This window comes from Asparagus officinalis, chromosome 5 (assembly GCF_001876935.1).
Source record: "Asparagus officinalis chromosome 5, Aspof.V1, whole genome shotgun sequence".
Lineage (NCBI taxonomy): Eukaryota > Viridiplantae > Streptophyta > Magnoliopsida > Asparagales > Asparagaceae > Asparagus > Asparagus officinalis.
In genome coordinates this window covers 37,925,652-37,947,455 of record NC_033798.1, presented here as the reverse complement: position 1 = coordinate 37,947,455, position 21,804 = coordinate 37,925,652, and the positions used below count along the sequence as shown (strand labels likewise).

The following is a 21,804-nucleotide window of genomic DNA, read 5'->3' as shown; positions in this document are numbered from 1 at the left end:
TGTTGCTGAAGAAGCTTGACGACGTGGAAAACCAGGTGGGACAGAAGGTGTTGTGTTTGATTTTGGTGGGAATGATGTGGCAGAAGAATTTGAATTCGAAGAATCATTTTTCCCGCCAAGATAGCTCTGCCAAGTGGATTTCTCAATATAAACCGTTTTACCCTTCCATTTCTGTTTAACCAAGTCGAGAGGGAAATCCTTGAGAGATTCAGAAATTGATTCGGAATGATCCTCCGAAATAAAAGCCTTGGGGAGATCCTGGAAAATAGCTCTAGGAATCTCCTCCATAGAATTAGTCGCCAAAATATGAACACTTTCCTTAGGAGGCGAAATTTGAATACTTTCCTTAGGTGGCACTAATTCAATAGGAATTTCCTGAAAATTTGCTGAATTAAAGATAGGCGAAGAAGGTACCAAAATGTCCTTCCCTTTGTCATCCGCAGATGATGAGGCATGCGCTGGAAGAGAATCTGATGGCTTATCAACTGGTGCAGTCACCTGTTCTGACCATTGAGATTGCAGAATAATGTCACCTTGAGCTATCAATGCATTAAGATGCATGCCGACTACATCCGCACCTAATTGACCCACACCAATAGGGGTGATATCTAAAATAACCTCCCTAGTGATAGAATCAATCTGAGAGGTGTATGAACAAACCACTGATTTAGGGATACAATCTGCCGCTTTAACTCTGACCAGAATACGGACATCTTGAACATTAATCTTGTCTTTTATGTTTTTGCACCCCTTAACCAATTCTCCGAAAGAGCTAATAATCTTCTCAAGAATGTCCATAGACCAAAAATGAAGAGGAAGATTATTAATTCTGATCCACTGATAGAAAGCAGAATCAACAATTTTCATACCAATGTTTTCGTGCCATGGTGCAAACCAACCTTTGAATTTCTCAAAATCAAACAATTTCACATCTGTAGCTTCAGATAATTGAAATATAGTTGGAAACTCCACCAGAAATCTGTTGCCCTGAATAGGGATAACCTTACCAGACCAAAGCTGCCAATTAAAAAGACAAGATAATTTCACCTTAATCAAATCAAGAGATGGAGACCCCTCTGTGATTGTAAGGATGGCAAAAGATGCAAGAACCTTAGCGTTATTGCAAAGAGAAGTAGAATCAGAAAGGTCAACCTTTTTATGCAATGGACGAAGATGTGATCTGCAATTCTTAGCAATATGTCCTTCTTCGTGACATTTGAAGCAAATAAACGCACCTTTTGGACAAAATCTAGAAGAATGCCGATCATCTCCACAGTTAAAACACCTCTTTGGTTGCTTAGGATCCCTGAAGAAAGCAGGATAAGGATGGCGAAGCCGATTGCCATCCATGGGACGACCTTTTTTTCTTCGAACAATCGTTAGAAAATTGTTTTTAACTTCTTTGAAACTAGGCCACGAACATCAAATGCAGTTTCAACTGAGATCTTGTACTAAAAAAGGGAATAACAAATACGCTACAAAATCAAGAGAAGATGTGGTGAAGTGTTCACTCACTGATACAATTCAAAGATAACATTACACCACACAAAAATGCATCGCTAGGTTTTATAAGAGCATATAAAATAGAAGAGAGGTGGTGGGTTTTTTTTTCTTGGGTGGGTGGGGGTGTGTGTGTGTGTGCGTGGGGGGTGGGGGGTGGGGTGGGGGGGAGGGGAGTTGTATGGTTGCGGCAACAAAATGCAATAATCTATGATTGACGAGCAAATTATATATAGGTTTACAATGGAATAGATTATTTTTTCTTCCTCCGGTACATAAAATACTACAAAGAGTAAAAGGAGAGAGGGAACTAAAATAAATGAGGAAAAGAAGGATAACTACATGGTACATTATTGTAATCTGTTCGTATTTTTCCTTTACTGCTCTTCATTGCTTATTGCGGCAGGAAACCCCTCCACCAATATTTCCAGGTCCTTGTGAAGGCATTTTTCCTTGCGACATGATTTGGGACCGTCCAGGGCCTTGAACAAATGACTGCCCATTCCAGCACCAACCATTTGATTCTGCTGCTGCTGCAAGTGTTGCTGTTGTAGCTGCTGCTGGAGATGTTGATGCTGCTGTGACTGCTGAAGCTGCTGCTGCTGCTGCTGTTGAAGTTGGTGCTGCTGAAGCTGCGCTGCTGCTGTGTTGTAGTTGTTGCTGCTGCTGTGAGGCTGGGTTGGCTGGACACTTGTGGCTTGAATACAACCATATCCTAGATCATCAGGTGATGAATTTTTGAGGCAGCAAAATAGAAGACAAACAAGGGGAGGGCAAATTTCACTAAACTATGATGATATTTGGGGACATTTACACAAAAATCCCATAACTTTCTTATTAAAGAAAACTAACATGAACTACGAAACTGGAGAAAAATATCATGAAATACTGGAAATTGTTGATCAAGGGTTTATTGGCTTGTATAAATGATGTAAACTACACTTACAAATAGAAGAGGGACAGAGAGAGAGAGAGAGAGAGAGAGAGAGAGAGAGAGAGAGAGAGAAAGAGGAATATATAAGATACGTAAAGTATTTTACGGAAAAATTGTCCAAAGTATGTCACATATGGAACATGTGGTGACAACTTATCCGGTCATCAAAAATGGTAGTGAGAAAAGTTTATGGAAATTTTCTCTAATACAAAAAGTTCATAGTAGTCTTGTGAAATTTACCCAAAAAGAAAACAAATAACACAGAAGAAAAGAAAAATGTGATCAGGTAATACAATAAAATACCCCAGGAAAAAGCATTCCAATCAAACGAGCAGCCTTCTCAGTAACTGACAGCAACAGTGTCTGTGAAGGTAGCTGGATAACAGCACACTGAAACAATAAAAACAAAATGTTAAAACTTTGGTGCACTCACACGTTAGGGCATATTATTTGTAATGTAATTGTGCGCAACTGGAACGTTATGGGCACAGCTGCAGCTGTTTGTTTCACTGCCACCAATAACTGCAGTTGCAAAAAACCTTAGTCGCAGAAAATGACTATGCAGATGTTGATATAAGCCTTAGTTGCAAGTTGCAACCTTCTAGGTTGCAAATGGGTTTAAATTGCAACTCCAATTGAAATCAACATTGGATAGAAGTTTAAAGAGCCTGATAAACCAAAACATAACTATAAATACAAATTGCAAAACTTTAAAACTAAATAAGCAACTACAGCTAAAAGTAACTATAACACAACTTACAAATTAAAAACTAAAAAACCACACAACTGCATCTAGAACTGTATGTGACAACAGTTGCGGTAATTGCAGTTGCATACAACTCCAATTGCATAGCATTTACCATTTCAACGAATCAAATAACCCGTAATTAAAAGTTTCCTGTAAAAAATCAGACTGAGAGGAGATTCCCAGTTTCTAATAGGACCCAAGCCACAAGTTATGAAATGAATGCCAGAATTATCATAAGAAAAAGCCTCCAGATGCTTACTGCTGACAGAGCAAATATGCAACTTATAGCAAAATTTTCAAGCTCATGATAGAGTCCTGAGACTTCCGCCTATAGGAGTTTGACAATTTACATCAACCTTACATGAAAAGTCACTCAACACCATGAAGACACATGAGAAATGATAGGCATTGTGACTAATTATGCTCTAATTTGTTTATGTAAAGTGAGGTCACTAAGTAAACTAATAGATCACATAGTTATAAATTTGTTGGCTTCAATTCATATTAAGTGCAAAGTTTAGTGTTAAATTGGTTAATTAAGTAATGTGATTAATTATTTTCTACTCTCTCTGATCTTGATCTTCCTATTGCCCTTAGAAAATGTAAACGATCTACTACAACTCATCCCATATCCAATTTTATCTCTTATGATCATATCAACCCATCATTTCACCAGTTTGCATTGTTTTTGTCTACTGAATCTATACCCAAATCTTATGAAGAGGCAATGTTAGTTCCTGCCTGGAAGCAGGCTATGAATGAGGAGATGGATGCACGTGTCTCTAGGGGAACTTGGGATTTGATCCCCACTCCCAACAGGGGTAGATGTTGTTGGTTGTCAATGAGTGTATACTTTGAAGTGTTGGCCAGATAGCTCTGTGGATAGATATAAAGTCCGATTTGTTGCTAAAGTCTACCTCAGACGTATGGGGTTGACTACTTTGAAACCTTCTTCCCAGTTGCTCGTTTGAATTCTATCAGGATATTATTCTCCATTGTTGTTAATCTTAAGTGATCCATGTTCCAACTTGATGTGAAGAATGCATTCTTATATGGTGATCTGCAGGAGGAGGTTTATATGAAGCAATCTCCAGGATATGTTGCTTGGGGAGAGAATACTTCATACAGGCTTAAGAACGCAATTTATGACCTCAAACAGAGTCCGAAGGCATGGTTTGACAAGTTCAGCAATGTGATTTCTAGTGTTGGATTTTAGAGATGTCACTCGGATCATTTTGAATTTATTCGCCGCACTGCATTTGGACTAGTTGTTTTGGCTGTATATATTCATGACATTTACTGACTGGGAATGATACAGCTGATTTGGCAGAGACAAGTATTTGAGAAAATATTTTGTGACTAAGGATATGGGCAAGCAGAAATATTTCCTAGTGATTGAAATAGGCTACCAAAAACATAGTTTGCTTCTTTCCCAAAAAAAGTATGCCTTGATCTTCTGGAGGAGACTGCTCTTTTGGAGTGCAAGCCTACAAGTACCCAATGGAAGCAAATGAGGATTTCTGGTCTAAGGACAGTAAACTTTTTGATGACACTAAATGAAGATTTTGTTCTGCCCAGATCTATTAATCAGTCTGCTATTTACAATGCTAAGAATCTTGTTTTTTCATGAAAAGACAAACATATTCAGGTTGATTGCCATTTTGTTGGGGATGCGGTGATGAAAAATTTGATTCACACTTCATTCGCACATTCTTCAGAACAGTTGGCAGACATTCTCACGAAGACGGTTTCACCTAAAGTATTTCCTATTTTATGTAATAAGCTGGTTCTAGCTTGAGGGGGAGTGTTAAATTGGTTAATTAAGTACTGGTTCTTTTTCTTTATCAAGCAGAAAAGAAAATGATAAAGGGAACAATGAAATAAAAGAATGGGGCTAACATAGTGACTGCTAGCTTAGCAAAGATGGCCAAATTCAACTCAACCATTTGCGATATAATTTAAAATTTTAAAGATTTGCGATAATTATTATCTAATTTGTTTATGTAAATTGCGGCCACTACATAAACTAATAGATTTCACATAGTTTAAAATTTCTTGGTACGAGTTCATACCAAGTAAAAGTTCAGCTGAAAAGCAAATGACAAAGGAAACAAGGAACTAAAAGAATGTGGCTAACGTAGTAACTGCTAGCCTAGCAAAGAGGGGCATATTCAGCTCAACCATTTGCAATATTTCAATATTTAAATATGAAACACAGTTAAAGGAGAACCGTTACTCACAAGCTTCTTTTCTTGCAGTTGTCCAAGGAATCCATGTTGATTAAGCGTTCGAAACACCAAAAAATCTGCCTTACCAACATATTGCCTGAATTAAATGAATTTAAAATTTAAGATAAACACAGAAGCAAACATCCGGATATCTAAGTAAGGAAATTATCACAAAATAATGGGAATGCCATTAAAAGGATAAAGGAAATAATAAAATAATGGGAATTGAATAAAATCAAGATAGTTGGGATTTAACTTGTTATTCATGTGATCCTGTGCTATGAGGCGAACAATTTGCATTGCTGGTGGCCAGTCTGCTGCAAGCCTGAAATTATCACAAAATTTAATCATCCCACAGAGGTTTATGAGCTTCACTTCTATACACCATCATGACATCAAAAATTCAACAATAGAAGTTGCAAAAATGAGTAAGAGAGTTGATCAAACTATTCAAAAAGAGCAGCTAAGGATTAGTAACTCAAGGAGCAACTAAGAGTTGGCAACTTTTGTCTAAAGAAGCAGAAACACATAAGATGCACACGATAAAAACAAGCAAACAAAAAATTGATAAACATAAACAATCTAAAAAACATGTACCATAGTAACAATAAATATTCTAGTATTATCTCTGAAAAAATTATGATATATTAGCTGTATAAATCAAAATAATCATCAACCAGAATTTATTAGAAGCCTGTCAATATATTTTATGCAGTTGGAGCAAAGTACTTGATGATCTCGCTTCCAGCATGCACATGACACTGACATGCAAGTTCAGAATCTACATATCATAGTTAGCTTCTGGATCTTCACAGTTTGCAAGTTCGTCTAAGTTCATGCCTTGTTTTTTGTATGATAGTAGCAATTACCAAAAGCGCAAAGGTTTAGTTCATAGGTTAGACAAATGGAATTTAGTTTAACAAGTACTCTTGAACAAGACATATACTAGGACAAGTTGAAGGAGATAATTACTTCCAAAATTAAAAGATTTGAGAAATTTTGCATTTGTTCCCACATGGAAGGCATGAAAGCTTCCATCTCCAGAAAAAAGGAAATACGTTTTAACATTAATTGGGTCTGTCACACCCCGGGCTTGCGAGCCCATTGCCGCAATGTAAACTATAGGACCTATTGAGCGCAACACATGGTTTGGCTCAATCCACCGCAAAAATTGACTAGTCAATGTTGCACTTGACTCCTTGGACTTACAATATAAACCATTCAATCACTCAATCAATATCCGATGTGGCAATAAATCTTGAGGTATCACGATCACCCCACCTTAATTAAACGACGTCCTCATCGCGACATGACGTCCCATTGTCACCAACAGATGATGTGGACTCTAGAGGTGGCTCTCATCACACTCACGCGATGTAGCACTTTGTCCCACGTAGCATTTAGCTTCATATTTCGGACTAGCTAACTGCTCTTATACCATTTGTCACGCCCCAGGACTGCGAGCTAGTTGGCGCGATGTAAGTCGTACTAAGTGCAACACATAGTTTAGTTCAATACACTACTAAACTTGACTAGTAATATTGCACTTGACTCCTTGGACTTACATTATAAATAATTCAATCCCTCAGTTAATATCCGGTGTGGGACTAAACACTGGGGTATCACAAGGTCTAACAGCCTCAATGACATTTTACTTACTGGGTTTAGGTGCAATACTTAGAAACATCCTTGCTTTTACCTTCGAGCATAATCTTACTCTAGTATCAACTCAAAGCACTGTATTGTGTTTAGGTCCAATTCTAAACCAACTAAACCTCTATAGAGCTCAATCTGTAGATTTCACACTACCCAACCTCAAGGGGGGTTGATGAAACCCTCATTGAACCCAATTTGGGTAGGGTAAGGTTGAGGCCAGATAAAGAAAACTATTTTAAGCCAGGCACTTCATTTGTGGTGCATATATAGCCAGTTAAGTGAAAGGGCAGGTCTTATCATGCAGAGCCTGAGAGAAAATTAGTGCCGAGAGTAGGACGATAAGCCAGAGAGGTCAGGACAGAATTTGTGTCCAACTCTAGGCCATCCTTCAACTTTGTTAAAATGCAAGTAAGATGGTAAGAGTCAGTCTTAAAGGAAATACAAATGAGGGAAGGAGAAAGGTACTCTCATTTCATTTAGCCCCTAGTAACCAAATGGATGCCACATAGGAAACTTGAAGTACAGAAAGATTACAGTTAGCTCTCATTTTATAAATCTAGGTATTATAGATGGCCCTGATAACCCTGGGATATTGATGAGTAAGTTCTCCCATTGTTCTTTAAATTCTCTTTTTGTGAAATAAAGAGCTATGTGCTAATAGTTTAAGCAAGATTTAAGTGCACATGACTAAATCCGCATTCTCTTCCTATTAGCTATCCCAAGGAATTTTACCACACATATTTTACCACACATATCTAACCATCATTGAGTTTCCATGCATCGTACTCAACACATCTTCATGCGAGCAGCTGAATCATGAAAAGCTTGCTCAAAACACACATCATAATACAAGAATTGGAAACTGCAGGCAATAGATACTCATATGTATCCAAGGATGGAGATTACAATCATTAAGAGGATCCAATTCTGAGTCACAAGACTACAGTTATGTTAATGAAACAGCCATCAACCTGTGAATATAGGACTTGAAAAAGAATAAGAGACAAAAGATCAAAAAGCGTTGATCTCAAGGTGTTTCTTTTGTTGTGAGATATTGAGATGTAGAGAACTTCAGCCCTAATTGCAATACTATGCTGCATGAAGAACATTCACACGAAAATGAATTCAAACATTAAATGAATTAAAATTTTACTTGTACCCAAAGGGATTGGATTAACATATAGTTCTCTATCTGGTGAAGTTACCAATTACATTTAAGAAAAATTGCAATGTCAAAAACTAAACCATTAAGTACGTGTACCAAAGTTTCATGAAGTTACAAAGGGACTCACGTTTCTGCTGCTGTTATACTCCTGTAACCCTGCACAATGGTACAAAATGCACTCATCTCAGTACATTCATTTAATAACATAACATTTTCTTTTGAATGTTGTGTGTTCATAATTAAATTCTTAATATGGCATGTGCAGAGTTACTGAGCCTTCTTAGTATGCTCAATTGGAAATTAAGCTTCCCATGTTAAAAAAAAAGCTATGAAAACTTCACTACAAGATTATTTTCCTCTATAAGCAACCAATTGTTCATTTTTGGTAGTACGGTGCTACAGCTGCACTTGCATACAATTGTGACATTATCAGCAAGTTTCAGCTGCTTTCTCACTGCCCTTAAGAGGCTGTTTACTTTGCCGCAAAAATAAAATGTCGCACATGTTGCAGCAACAAACACTGCATGCAACATTTGTTGCGGGAAATCAACTTCAAAACCACTGTTAGGATATCTGCAATTTACTGTGGAAAATGTATTTTCAACACAAACTCAGTGTTTGCTTGAAACTTACTTCAAGCTTACATATAAACACTGGCTGCCCTTGCCTCTGTCCTGATAAAGCCCCCTACATGTAGATAAAGATCAAGTCTCAAAAACTAATCAATCACAAAATAAACATTCATACGTAGGATAAGCTAACAGTGGTGGTGCCCAACAATTTCAAATGATGACCTCAAGATTGATAGTGGTTGTAATTTCACATAAAGAGTAAAGAATCAACCAACTGCAAAAGACTTGGCTGAATGCCTTAGCTTATCTAAGAATTTACCATTACATGATCAGGCAAGAACCTCAACTAAGGGTTGTTTCACATGTAAAATACTGTGGATTGACGTGTGTATATTATTTATAACTTATCTGAGAAATATTACGTTTTTAATTTATTTGTGCGTGTCAATGCTCTGACATGAAAAAACCAACTATCATGTTTTACCTCCCAAATTTTAACGTACTTCGACTGCGATTGCTGAACACCAGAAGCAAGTGGTGCCATAGGCATGTTAATTGTAGAATTATTGTTCAAACCTAGAGAATTTACACCTCCTTGCTGCGACATTCCAGGGGTAGGCATCATGGTGCCAGCTCCAGAAGAAATACTGGTAGCCCCAAGGTTATTCATTATATTCTGGTTCATGCCAATACCACCTTGCCCTAACTGTCCGCTTGAGGACAGACTCCCCATCCCAGTGTTTCCTTGAAGGTTCCCCATTGCTGATGAAATGCCAATATTAGAATTTCCTGATATGTTTGAAGAAGTTGATGAAAATGACCCGAGAGCTGTATTTTGCCCAAGTTGGGAAGTGGCCATTAGTGCCCCTGATCCAGGTACAGATGTAGTTCCTGCCATAGCAGATGACATTCCACTGGATATCATATTAGACATATGTGCTGCCATTGATGTTCCCCCCATCGTTTGAAGTCCAATAGAACTGGCTCCGGCAATAGAGGCAGAATTCACCATTTGCCGATGTTGATGAGACAGATTATTTAGGATGCTTACATTTGCAGGAGCGGAACCAATAGGACGTATTGACTGTTGAGGATTAACTAAGGGTTTATTCTCGTGTGCAGTTTCACTACTTGCATTAACCTCCTGTGAGGTTGGTGAAGGTGAAGAAGTTTGCAGGCTTGGAACTCCTTGAGAAACAACATTAGAAACGGATGATAGCTGGGAATAAGCAGGTCCAGATACCATTGAAGGCACCGTCGCTGGCTCCTAAAATAAGAAGGTAGAGTTTGGCATTAGATCAATAGAAAATTTTAAAAATCAAATAACGATCTTTTTAATACTCCCAGAGTCAGGGTAATTACCAACTTGACTGTCGCTGCAGGAATGTTCCCAATTTGTTGACGATTGCCCATTGATCCATTAACTGAGGGGGAAATAAAAAAGATAAGCAGTAAGATTGAAGCTAGAATATGTTGTATCTGCTATATTTGAAACAAAAAGTACAACTAACATATTTTACATTTACAGTAAATAGAAAGTTGCATCCAAATAACACCAGAAATCATATCGGAGGGTTCACTGTTCCAACGTTTTAAAGCATTAAGGACATGTTTTTGCTGTGTGAAGAGGTTAAATCCTAAGTGTCCCTGTACCAAACAACTTCCTTGCCCTAATACTTACCAGAGCAAAATTATAACTCAGTTTGTCAAATGAACTCAATTTGTCAAATGACAAACTGTATCACTGGCCTCATATGTAGACAAAGATATCAAAAGCTGAGGTCTACACGTTGATATGGTAGTTTAATGAATTGAGGAAGGAAAAACTTACTATCACATACAAGGGCTTTGCACGTAGTTGGAGACTCTACAGGTGATCAATTCCCAAGGACATGATCTCCCTCGTCAATATGGTGCAAAGACTGATACCATCATGATTTTGAAGTCAGGGTGAAAAAAAAAATCCGTATCCACATATATATTTGTATCTGCATTCAATAGAATATAGATACGATTAACAAACATCTATATCCATAAGATACAGATACGAATACACTTGAAATATCCGGATCTGTATATGATATTTGGATGAATTCGGATATGCTTAATAAATATCTATCTGATAGGATATGAATACGAATAAGGATATGTAATGAAATACCCGGATCCGTATCTGAAATATCCAAATATATGTTGATCATACAATTACAATTGTTTTTACCATTAGATTAATGAATTTGAGGTTAATTTTGATGATCCAAAGATTTGATCTCAAGCTTTCCACCTTGTTTGGATGGAGATGAAAGAAGGACAGGGGAAGGAAGGGGAAGTATTCACTTTGTTTGGAAGGTTTTTATAAAGGAAAATGGAGGTAACAAAATTGACCTTCATTATCCTCCATTCTCTATTATTTGATTCTTCCCACAAATTAGGGTGTAATGCAAGGGAAAGAATTTGGACCATCATGATATGAATCTAGCGGCTAAGATCTCTTCCATTCCCTTTACTAAATTCCTAAACATGATACTATATTTTTCCTTCCCTTTCTTTCCCTCCCCCTGTTCTGTTCTCTACCCTTTTTTTCCTTCTCCTTAATTAGTAAACTCCCAAACATAGTGTTTAGGTATAAAGAATATATTAAGGGACTCTCTTGTATTGTATCATATGACTAATATTTTTTAATCTTATTTGTTTTTCTCGTATCCATTTTGTACCCGCATATATTTTCCTATATGACTAATATATTAAGGGACTCTCTTGTATTGTATCATATGACTAATATTTTTTAATCTTATTTGTTTTTCTCGTATCCATTTTGTACCCGCATATATTTTCCTATATTTAATCTTTATCTGCATCCGATTATGGTGGATATAGAAACGAATTTTTCTTACCAAGACATTCGTATTCATATTCCGTGATTGGTTAGCGGAAACATATCCAATCTGTTTGCACCGCGATTTTGAGGTACCATGATTAGTTTAGCGTTGATAAGGACTTAGAGAAAGAATACTGCTCCCAAGGTTTTATATGGAAGAACTTTCCTCGACTTAAATACATAAGTTGCAAGATGTAATTTCTAATTCTATCAATGAAGTCGCTTGATCTCTATATATAGATGAAACCACAACACTATGCGATTAACTTTTGCCAAATATTATTTACAGCTTTTGCAAGATATTAGTTAGAGACTTTGACTGTCAATAACTTTGGTAGGTCTGCACACATTGATGAAACCACTAAGAGACTTGCTTTTGTTGATGTTTGGAAATTTTGGTTTTCCATATAGCCAGATAGGACTATGAATGAAGAAATTAACTTCTGTCACATGTTATTTGGAGATTTTGACTATTCATAAGGTTAGAAGATCTTCATAAATCGATGAAACAAGTACCAAGAGACTAGCTTATATTGATGATGTTTGAAAATTTTAGTTCTCTATGCACCGAAGTACGTTTAGATGCATGACAGAGATATATGGATATAACAGTTAAATAGGATTAGATGTCGTACTTGTAGTTACTACTAATATTTGTTTTAACTTTTTCCCCAAACATAAATAATACTTGGTCATCTCTACTTGGATTGAGCCATTTCCTTGATATAACATTGTATAAAGCATGTAATGTTTTCACAACCAAAATCCGGACTCTAATACATTGTTCCTTGCTCTACCCCTCCTCTTATCTTCCACTCATCTTAACCTGCCAATAACCCTACTAATCCCTGCAGTGCTCATACCAAACCACCACACATTGTTGCAACATACAGCCACCTTCTCTTTCTTCTCATGACCCATCCCTGCAGTGCTCATACCAAACCACCACACCTTGTTGCAACATCCAGTCACCTTCTCTCTCTTCTCATGACCCATCTACCCTCCTTTCTTCTTCTATTGTGGTCACCTCTTATCCGCTGCATCACTAGCCACTAGTGTCATACAATTGCACATACCACACTAGCCTTCATGTCCCATGTTGCCCCTAACCCTTGCTCCCTGATCCACTGACACTGCCTCTCACCGTATGTTGCCCCGCCGCCTTGCCAAAGTCTCTGCTTTCACACTATGGCTACTAACTTGATTAACAAGTAGTTCCCGAAAAAGTTGATTTGATCAGATCCTACATATGATATGCTCAACCCTTGGTACTAATTCACTATTGATCTATGACTGATCATGTTGTTACCTCTTCAATACTTCAATTTTTCCCTATATATATCTTGATGACTAACACCAAGAAAGCACATAATCTTTTGGGCTTTTAAATTACTACTATAAAGTCGAACACAAAGCTATCTAGCGAGAGAATAGTTTGTACGTGTTTTCTTCAGTAAAAAAAAGGAGAACAAATGTTGGTTATGCTAAAATGACAAGAACTTGATCGATATTCTTGATGGTATAGTTGTTGTAGATTGTAAGGGTTATTCACTACTATTAAAGGAGGCTTTCTAACTGTTCCGGTTTGTTGTTTTTCAGATTATAGGTTATGAATCTTTCATCTAATCTTCTGATAGTTTTCTATTTAAAAATTCTAAAGCACTTCCACTACCAAACGTATTATATCTATTAGAGGTCACAGTGATTGTTGTGGAGTTCACAGACCATAGCATGATTGTTGTGAAGTTCACAGACCATAGCAAAAAATGGGACATTATTTTGTACTTAACATTTGATGAACAGGTGTTGGGAGCTTCATGCCAAGCAAACATGGGCAATTTTATTTTAGTCTGCAATATATTGATGATCTTGACAAGAAACGTAGTTTGTCATGATACTCTGCCTTTTACGTCATATTCAACCAAACTGCCTAACGCAGCGATCCATCTAGTCTGAATTGCCTATAGCAGCTATCTGTCCGTTATAACACCCTACTCCCTTGATAAACTTGTTGAGTTAATTTATTAGTGCACACATTAACCAATGAATAATGCAAAATATGCCTCAAAATGATTCAACTATCGTTCGTCAGAACCCACCTGTCATGTATAGCCTAACAGCAGCAAAACCAAACATACATACATGATAAATTCAACAAACAATAACTCATGCTTCCGATAATTATGGAATGTCTTAAAACATATTTTTCACATGGGGTTCATGCTAGCGCATCAAAATGCAAACATTTGTAAGCAAACAATGAGAAATTTATAAATTAAAGAATCTATAATCCCACTGACATAATATTCGTATTTCCAAGTTCCTCATGTAGTCCTCCACGAGATATTCCTAACTCTTGTTAGGCTCTCCTCGTATAAACACATAGATAAGTATCAATTTTCACCCAATGCATGTATTTATATCTATGCACTAGGTGACTACCTTTCCAACTCTACTTATCCTAGTGTAATCTTTCAAATTGTCTTGGAACAGTCCTCAACATCTTAGCATAATTTATAGAAGTGCTTCGAAGCTCTAAAAACTACTTTAGTTGTCATAGGAGTATTCATGTAATTTCTAAAAATTGCAAGAGTATTTTTGTAATTTCTGATAACTGCAGGGGTATTTCTGTAATTTTTGAAACAATAGGCTGATCTTAACATGTCCATATTATTCAAGCCTCAAACATGAATTTTCACATCATTTTGCATTTATTTCTTAGGATATTGGTAATAGTTGGACTAAAAAGTAATATCATACAACTGGAAGTAATTTCCCTTTCCTCCAATTACTGTTTCCTCTTGCTGTAGCATCAGCTATTCTCATGGATTCTAAAAACCCAACAAGTTCAAGCATTGTCTCTTAGCTATACACTAAATCCAAATAACGAAAACATATTTGTAAAACGGTAAGCATATTATCCTAAAATCAAGTAGTAGCCTGAGGACTATACTGCTTAGGGGAGGGTTAGTCATCTAGAACTTAAAACTGGAACTGAGATAATTTATGGGATAAATTTTTAAGGTGTTAGTCACATAGAACTAGGAAATGAGATATTTTTTATAGTGTTAGTCAAGTAGAACTTTTGTAGAACTTTTGTAGAACTAGAACTGTATTATTTTTTTTGGTGCGTTAGTCAAGTAGAATTCTACTAGAATTAGAATTAACATAATTGGTCATAATTATCCCACAAATTATACTACCTATATATATAACCATAAGTTCTCCTCTCTCAAATTATCCCACACATTGGAAAGAATACAATTGGGAAAAAAAAAGTGAAACGTCGCCTCCCTCCCTCTTGGTTAGTTTCTCCGCCTAGAAAATTTCTCTGCCATGAAGTCAATTATCCGTTCATTTTTCTGTCTTTACTTTGTTTTTGTGATGATTAGACCTTTTATTATTATTTTCAAGATATATTACTTTATTGATAGCTTTTTGACGTTAAATTACTTTATTATTATTTGTTTGATCTAAGTTTTCTCTCCACAATAGTGGTTTAGGTTAAGAATATAGTGTTGGTGGGTTAGTGCTAAAGATATGCGGGCTATTTATATTTTTTTTATAAGTTAGAAAGCAACTTTGCGATCACATTGATGATTAGATGTTGAATGGTTAATGGTGATATCTATTATTATTAAATCGGCTCAGTAAATTAATTGAGATATTTATAGTTCATCTGTCGATCATCTGTTTAGCGGCCACGGATGATTCCTGTGTACATTTCATTTATTTGCTGATTTGGTTTCAGCGATCATGATGAGATTGGTCCAAAGGGTTAATGGCTGAAAAATGCTTATTTTTCTTTCTTTATGATGTTATGAGATTTGAACTTCGACATTTATGATCCTCCGCTAGAAGCTCCAAGAAATGTTGCTGATGCAGACGATGACTCTGATAAAGAAGACGAGTTACAGACTCAACGAGCAGCTGTAGGAGCTTAGAGAAATTCTATGGCAAATGCCATGTGGGATGATAGAAGCCATGTGTGATGATGGAAGTCGAGTCACTCTAGGGATTTAGATTTTTATTTATTTATAAATTATTTTATTATTTGAGATGAATAGTGATGCTTTATTGTATTATATTTTATAGTTATTACTAGAATTTGCTTATCAATATTCTATTATTTTTAATATACAATTATTAACAATAGTAATTTATACCCACCATTACCTCCTTCAAATTATCCTACAAAATTATGCAACTTCATAATATTATCCATCATTATCCCACCAAATTATCCTACCAAATTATCTCACTTTAAGAATTACCCATCATTGTTCCACTAAATTATCCCAATGTCAAAATATTATCCCACTTTACCTGTTCCACTAAATTATCCCAATGTCAAAATATTATCCCACTTTACCAATTATCCCAGTTCTACTTAAAAAATTCTAGGTGACTAACCCCCTTAAGAATTTTTTAGCCTTTTGTTTTCCTCTTCTTTTCACCTCCTTTTTCTTTCTATGTTCCTTGCTGTTGCTGCTGCTTTCTTCTTCTCTTCTTGTTTTCTTCTTGAAACTGCTGGTTGCCCTTTTTTCTTTTTTTATTTGTTTTTTTTAGTTGGCTCAGGACAGAGAGTGTGGAGAGACAAAAAAACTAAGAACACTTCCTACCTACTCTTACACAAGGGACGCATGTCCCTCCCTTTTTCCTATTCTGCTACGGTGCTACCTCCATCTCCCCTCATCCATGAAAGGACGCATGTCCTTCAATTATGCATAAAACCCCTGTAACTTTCAGATTTTGCATATTCCTCAAATTACTGTAATTTTTCTTAATTTGTAATTATGTATTGCAATGCCATATAAATTCAATTACCTAATTCATAATCACTTACAAGTACAAAGATAAAACTATGGGTATTACAGACAACATATTTTCCACATTTTGTAGATTAGGATATATAAGCGCTATTTAGCCTATATATTAAATCGGGTAGTCAGGCTAGTGATATTTTAATTGAACATTATCTTTGCAATCTCTATGCTTTTATATTAGAATTGAACCATTATATATATATAGTATATATATATATATATATTATATATATATATATATAATATATATATATATATATTATATATATATATATACAGTGTTTTCAAAGGCCGCGCGCCTCATGCGCCTTACAATGCGCAGGTGGCAAAGCGCTTCACATCTGATGCAGCACGCTTTTTACGCCTCCGGTACATCTGTACTTTGTGTAGGATGCATGTAGTACATTTCCTCATTAGTTTCATTTGTTAAATTTCAATCGAGTCTTATACTTGATATTCCATATCCCAAAAAGCAAAATAATCCATTGGTGTTTTTTTAATAACTTTCAATTGAGGACCATTACTAATCCTTAGTTTGATATAAGTCTTGATTTAACATTTGATTTAAAAATTGATAAAATTTGCTACTATGTTGCGTGGTGTTAGCATTAGAAATTAATGGCAATATATTGTGATTTTGTAGCAAGATATTATTTATCATGATATTTTTCATGAAAATTCGAAAAACATTCTCTTTCGCGCTTAATTACATATATTGAAATATTATATGTGTGGTGTGCGCTTCGCATCACTGGCGCGCTGCATCGCGTTACGCCTTGGCATGTGGCGTAAAGATGCTTTGCGCCCCGCATTTGCGCCTTTGCGCATTGAAAACATTGTATACTATATATATATATATATATATATATATATGATATATGCTTCATATTCATATATGAAAGCATATATATAATATATATATATATATATATATATATATATTATATATATATATAATATATATATTATGAATATGATATGAAAAAATGGACATGGGGGTGGCAGCTCATTTTATCGTAAAATGACTAACAAGAAATACACATGTGACGAGGCCCGCCCGTATTTGTCACATCTAAACCAAGTATTCATTTATTCACTTGGTGGAAATTAAGCCACATCATTACCATATGAGGGAATCCCCTCATATTACAAGGATAACATTTCTCTCTCTATATACACACCCCAAATTTGGTCTTTGGTACCAAGCACCAAATTTAGACATTGGTAATGAGGCATTTCTCATCCACTCATCCAATGTGTGTGTAATGAAGTGCGAATTACTTTCCAGTACGCATCTTTAAATGTGTGGATGATAAGTGATCACATCACTACCATTGATCAATTTTGTTTATAAAACCAAGTATATATATATATATAGACAGAGAGAGAAAAAAAGGTATCCTTAGTACAGGCAACAACAAAGTCAGTCCTTGGTAGTTTACTTTTATCCACTCATTCAAATGGTCCTCACTTGAAAATGGTCTTCACTTTAGATAAATGATTGAGAATGAACCACCTCACTACCATAGATCAAAGCTAGTCCTTGTTACCAAAGATAACCATATTCCTCTGTGTGTGTGCATGAAAATGATAAAATGAGATGGTAAGATGAGATTCTTATCATAAGCTAACCCAATTGGCTAGCCAATATGATGTCGGCGCCGTCCATCATGATTTATGTATAGATAAATCATCACCAAAGTGATCTATGTATAGATAAAAGTGCATCGTCTAGAACTTTTTAATCATTGTTTTACCCATGTGCAAAAGGTATGGCTATTAAGCTATTTGAAAAATCAATATATTAAATTAGTTTGATTTGCATTCTAAAAGACTCCAACAATATGAAAATTTTATCACGCACATTTGATAATATTTTGAACAAGATGTACGGTGCATGAATATGATGAGCTGATTAGTCTAGCTCACGATAAGATTTGAGCTCACCAGCTCACAATATCGTTATCGTGTATGATGTACCGCCTCATTTAATAAAAATGAGCTACCAAGATAGAGAATGATGGACCCACATCTTTCGATGTGACTAAGAAGATGGGCGTCATCATATGGCTATCTCTTGGTAGCTCATTTAGCAAAATGAGCCACCACCTCATACACATTATTTCTTATACATACAAATATATATGCTCCACTTTGCAGTATGTAGTTAAAGTGTCAGTTTACTAGCTTAGTGTCGTGCTTGATGCCTTGATCTATTATGTTTAGTTGTGCTTATCGGACCCACCCCGTATTGGCTTATAAACCCATATACTATTGGGAGTTAATGTAATTGTGTTTTTTCCCTATAATTATGTTTACCATCTTTTTTTGCGATCGAGTCATTTTTCCAAACATCATAATATGAAATTGTAAATAAATTATAATCTGAATTACAAAAAACGTAATGAAAGAACATAATCTACCTTCAACACCTTCCCACGATTAAGAGAGAACAAGAGACTCTTCATGCACCTAGCCTAGTCATTACACCTATTGAGTGTTCTTCAAAAGGAATATAAATCATCCAAACATTTGGAAAGAGTACTCGCTGCAGTTTTTCTTTAAAACATCTTATATTGCTTCCATGATACTGACAATTGAGTCTGTTCTCAACATACAAGCAAGAATTTCATTCATTTCAATTTTCAGCCATAAATTTCCAAACATCTTCCCATGATCAAGAGAGAACAAGAATCTCTTCATGCACCTAGCCTAATCATTGCACCTGTTGATTGTCCCTTCTAAGGAATATAAATCATCTAAACATTTGGAAAGAGTACTCGCTGCAATTTTTCTTTAAGACATCTTATATTGCTTCCATGATGCTGATGATTGGGTTAATTCTCAACATCCAAGCAAGAACTTCATTCATTTCAAAATTAAGCCATAAATTTCCAAATCCTGTGATATCTTTCAGTTATCAACTAATTGCAATGGCTTTATTCAACTTAAATAAATCCCTTTATTTTCTTTATAAGAAACTTACTTCTTTTTTTCTTTCTTTTTTTCTTTTTCTTTTTTTTTTGTCACAAATTCGTCATAGTCCTTTTCCTTAGATCCAAGAGGTACCATTCGTCTCCTTTAGCTCATCTTTGTTTAATCTTAACAATTCCAGAAACTTTGGATAGATCGTCATCAACGAGTCCAACATTCAAAAACAAGTGATACAAGTGATAGATGAAATCTTCTCTATGAAATTCGATTCCACCAAAATCGCATAGCACACGATCACATGATACGACATTTTAGCACGACATTTTAGCAGATTTAACTTCGTCACAATCTCTATAGAAAGAGGATTATATCCCAATAGATGGTAAAGAAAAAAGTAGGGCTCTCGTACCAAATCGTATGAAGCAATAAATGCACAAACTTACCAAATCGTATGAAGCAATAAATGCACAAACTTACTGAAGCACTGTGTTATTTCATGAAACTGGGCATGGGAGATATATTTCACACAAATATCAAAGTAACTCATCAAAAATTGCTTGGCTACGTTAACACACTTTTAAAAAGACATACAAGACACGTCAAAACAAGATAAGTTATCCACTGACATGCTATATTCATGTCTCAACCAGTGTTTTAAATATCGGTCGATAATCTGATATTATCGCCGATATATCGGATTTTTGAGCTTGCCGATAGGATAAGTGCATTTTGTAATCGGTTATTGTTTTGGACAAATTATTAACGATAACTCACCGATAAAGGCAATTATCACCCGATAACAGAGAAAATTATCGGGTTTATCAGTGGTCATTTGAGTTACGTTGTAGAGGTATTAAACCCTACCCGACACGACCCGTTTTCACAATAAAATGAAAACTCAAACCCGTCCTTCGTGAATCCTTCAAACCCTAAATTCGTCTCTAGCGGCTATTCTCCGTGCGATCTCTAGCGATTCACCTTCGTGAATCTCCACTCTCCAGCGAACTTCGCCTTCGCGAATCTCCACTCTCCAGCAAACTTCGCCTTCGTGAATCTCCAGCGAACTTCGCCTCGACTTTGTGAACCCCGTGTGGTCTTGCCTTCATGAATCTCTAGCGAACTTCACCTCGACTTCGTGAACCTCGTGCGGTCTCACCTTCGTGAATCTCTAGCAAACCTCGCTTGCCTTGCCTTCGAACATGTATCATTTCTTCTCTTCTCGCTTTCATCTCTGGCTAGCGGCTGTTTTCTATTTTTTTAAGTTGATTTTTGTTGTTCTTTAAACAAATATTATCTACTTGTGACTTAACTTCTTGTGAAGAATCTCAGTGAATTATCTACTCAAACAGGTATCTTTTTTCTTTTTAATCTTTTCTATAAAAATTTCTGTTGTGAGACTTATATAAGAAATTTGATAGAAGTCTTGTATAATTGCTACTATTTTTTTTAACTGCAACTAGTTTATGGAGACTTGTTGTGAGACTGTATTATTGTGACTTATTCATTTGCTCATCTCAATATAAGTTTTTTTTAACTGCAACTAATTTTTAATCAATATAAGTTTTTTCACTGCAATTAGTTTATAGAAAACTTGTAATTAATTTTAAGAAAACACTTGTGAGACTGTATAAGCAAATTTAATTGTAATTACAATTAATTTTGAGCAATTAGTTTTAACTACAACTAATTTTTCAATGCAACTACTTTAGCTAATTATAAGTTTATAACTCGGTCAATAATCTCTGAGTTTCGTCGAATCAATGTTCACTCTTCACTGCGACTAATATTGATTAGTTTTACAACTTGAGAGACTTGTTGTGAGACTGTATTATTGTGACTTATTCATTTGCTCATCTCAATATAAGTTTTTTTTAACTGCAACTAATTTTTAATCAATATAAGTTTTTTCACTGCAATTAGTTTATAGAAAACTTGTAATTAATTTTAAGAAAACACTTGTGAGACTGTATAAGCAAATTTAATTGTAATTACAATTAATTTTGAGCAATTAGCTTTAACTGCAACTAATTTTTCAATGCAACTACTTTAGCTAATTATAAGTTTATAACTTGGTCAATAATCTCTGAGTTTCGTCGAAACACTATTCACTCTTCACTGCGACTAACATTGATTAGTTTTACAACTTGGATTTGCGGATAGTTTACAATTGCTATTTTAAGTTGTCTTCCTCTGTTCCTTATTTCATTCCTTGAAATCTTGATGTCATTTTGATCTCAAGTCTGCAACAAAATAGAACTGACTGATGTTAGGCATAAAATTTGATGTTTATATTTCATTAAGCGTGGTTAGATTATTTTTTTAGTTATTATTATATTATATATACATCATCCACTATATCACTC

General features: G+C 35.5%; 1 protein-coding gene across 1 annotated transcript in view; it reads right to left on the bottom strand.

Annotated features, from left to right (window-relative positions):
- LOC109842755 (mediator of RNA polymerase II transcription subunit 25) overlaps positions 1,686-21,804 on the bottom strand; it is a 35,081-nt gene continuing 14,962 nt past the window's right edge. Inside the window, 9 exon segments of the mRNA XM_020411634.1 lie at positions 1,686-2,003; positions 2,006-2,288; positions 2,738-2,824; positions 5,423-5,507; positions 5,667-5,735; positions 8,359-8,387; positions 8,865-8,918; positions 9,288-10,070; positions 10,166-10,227. Of these exon segments, the coding sequence (XP_020267223.1) occupies positions 1,888-2,003; positions 2,006-2,288; positions 2,738-2,824; positions 5,423-5,507; positions 5,667-5,735; positions 8,359-8,387; positions 8,865-8,918; positions 9,288-10,070; positions 10,166-10,227 (1,568 nt within the window). The 3' untranslated portion in view covers positions 1,686-1,887.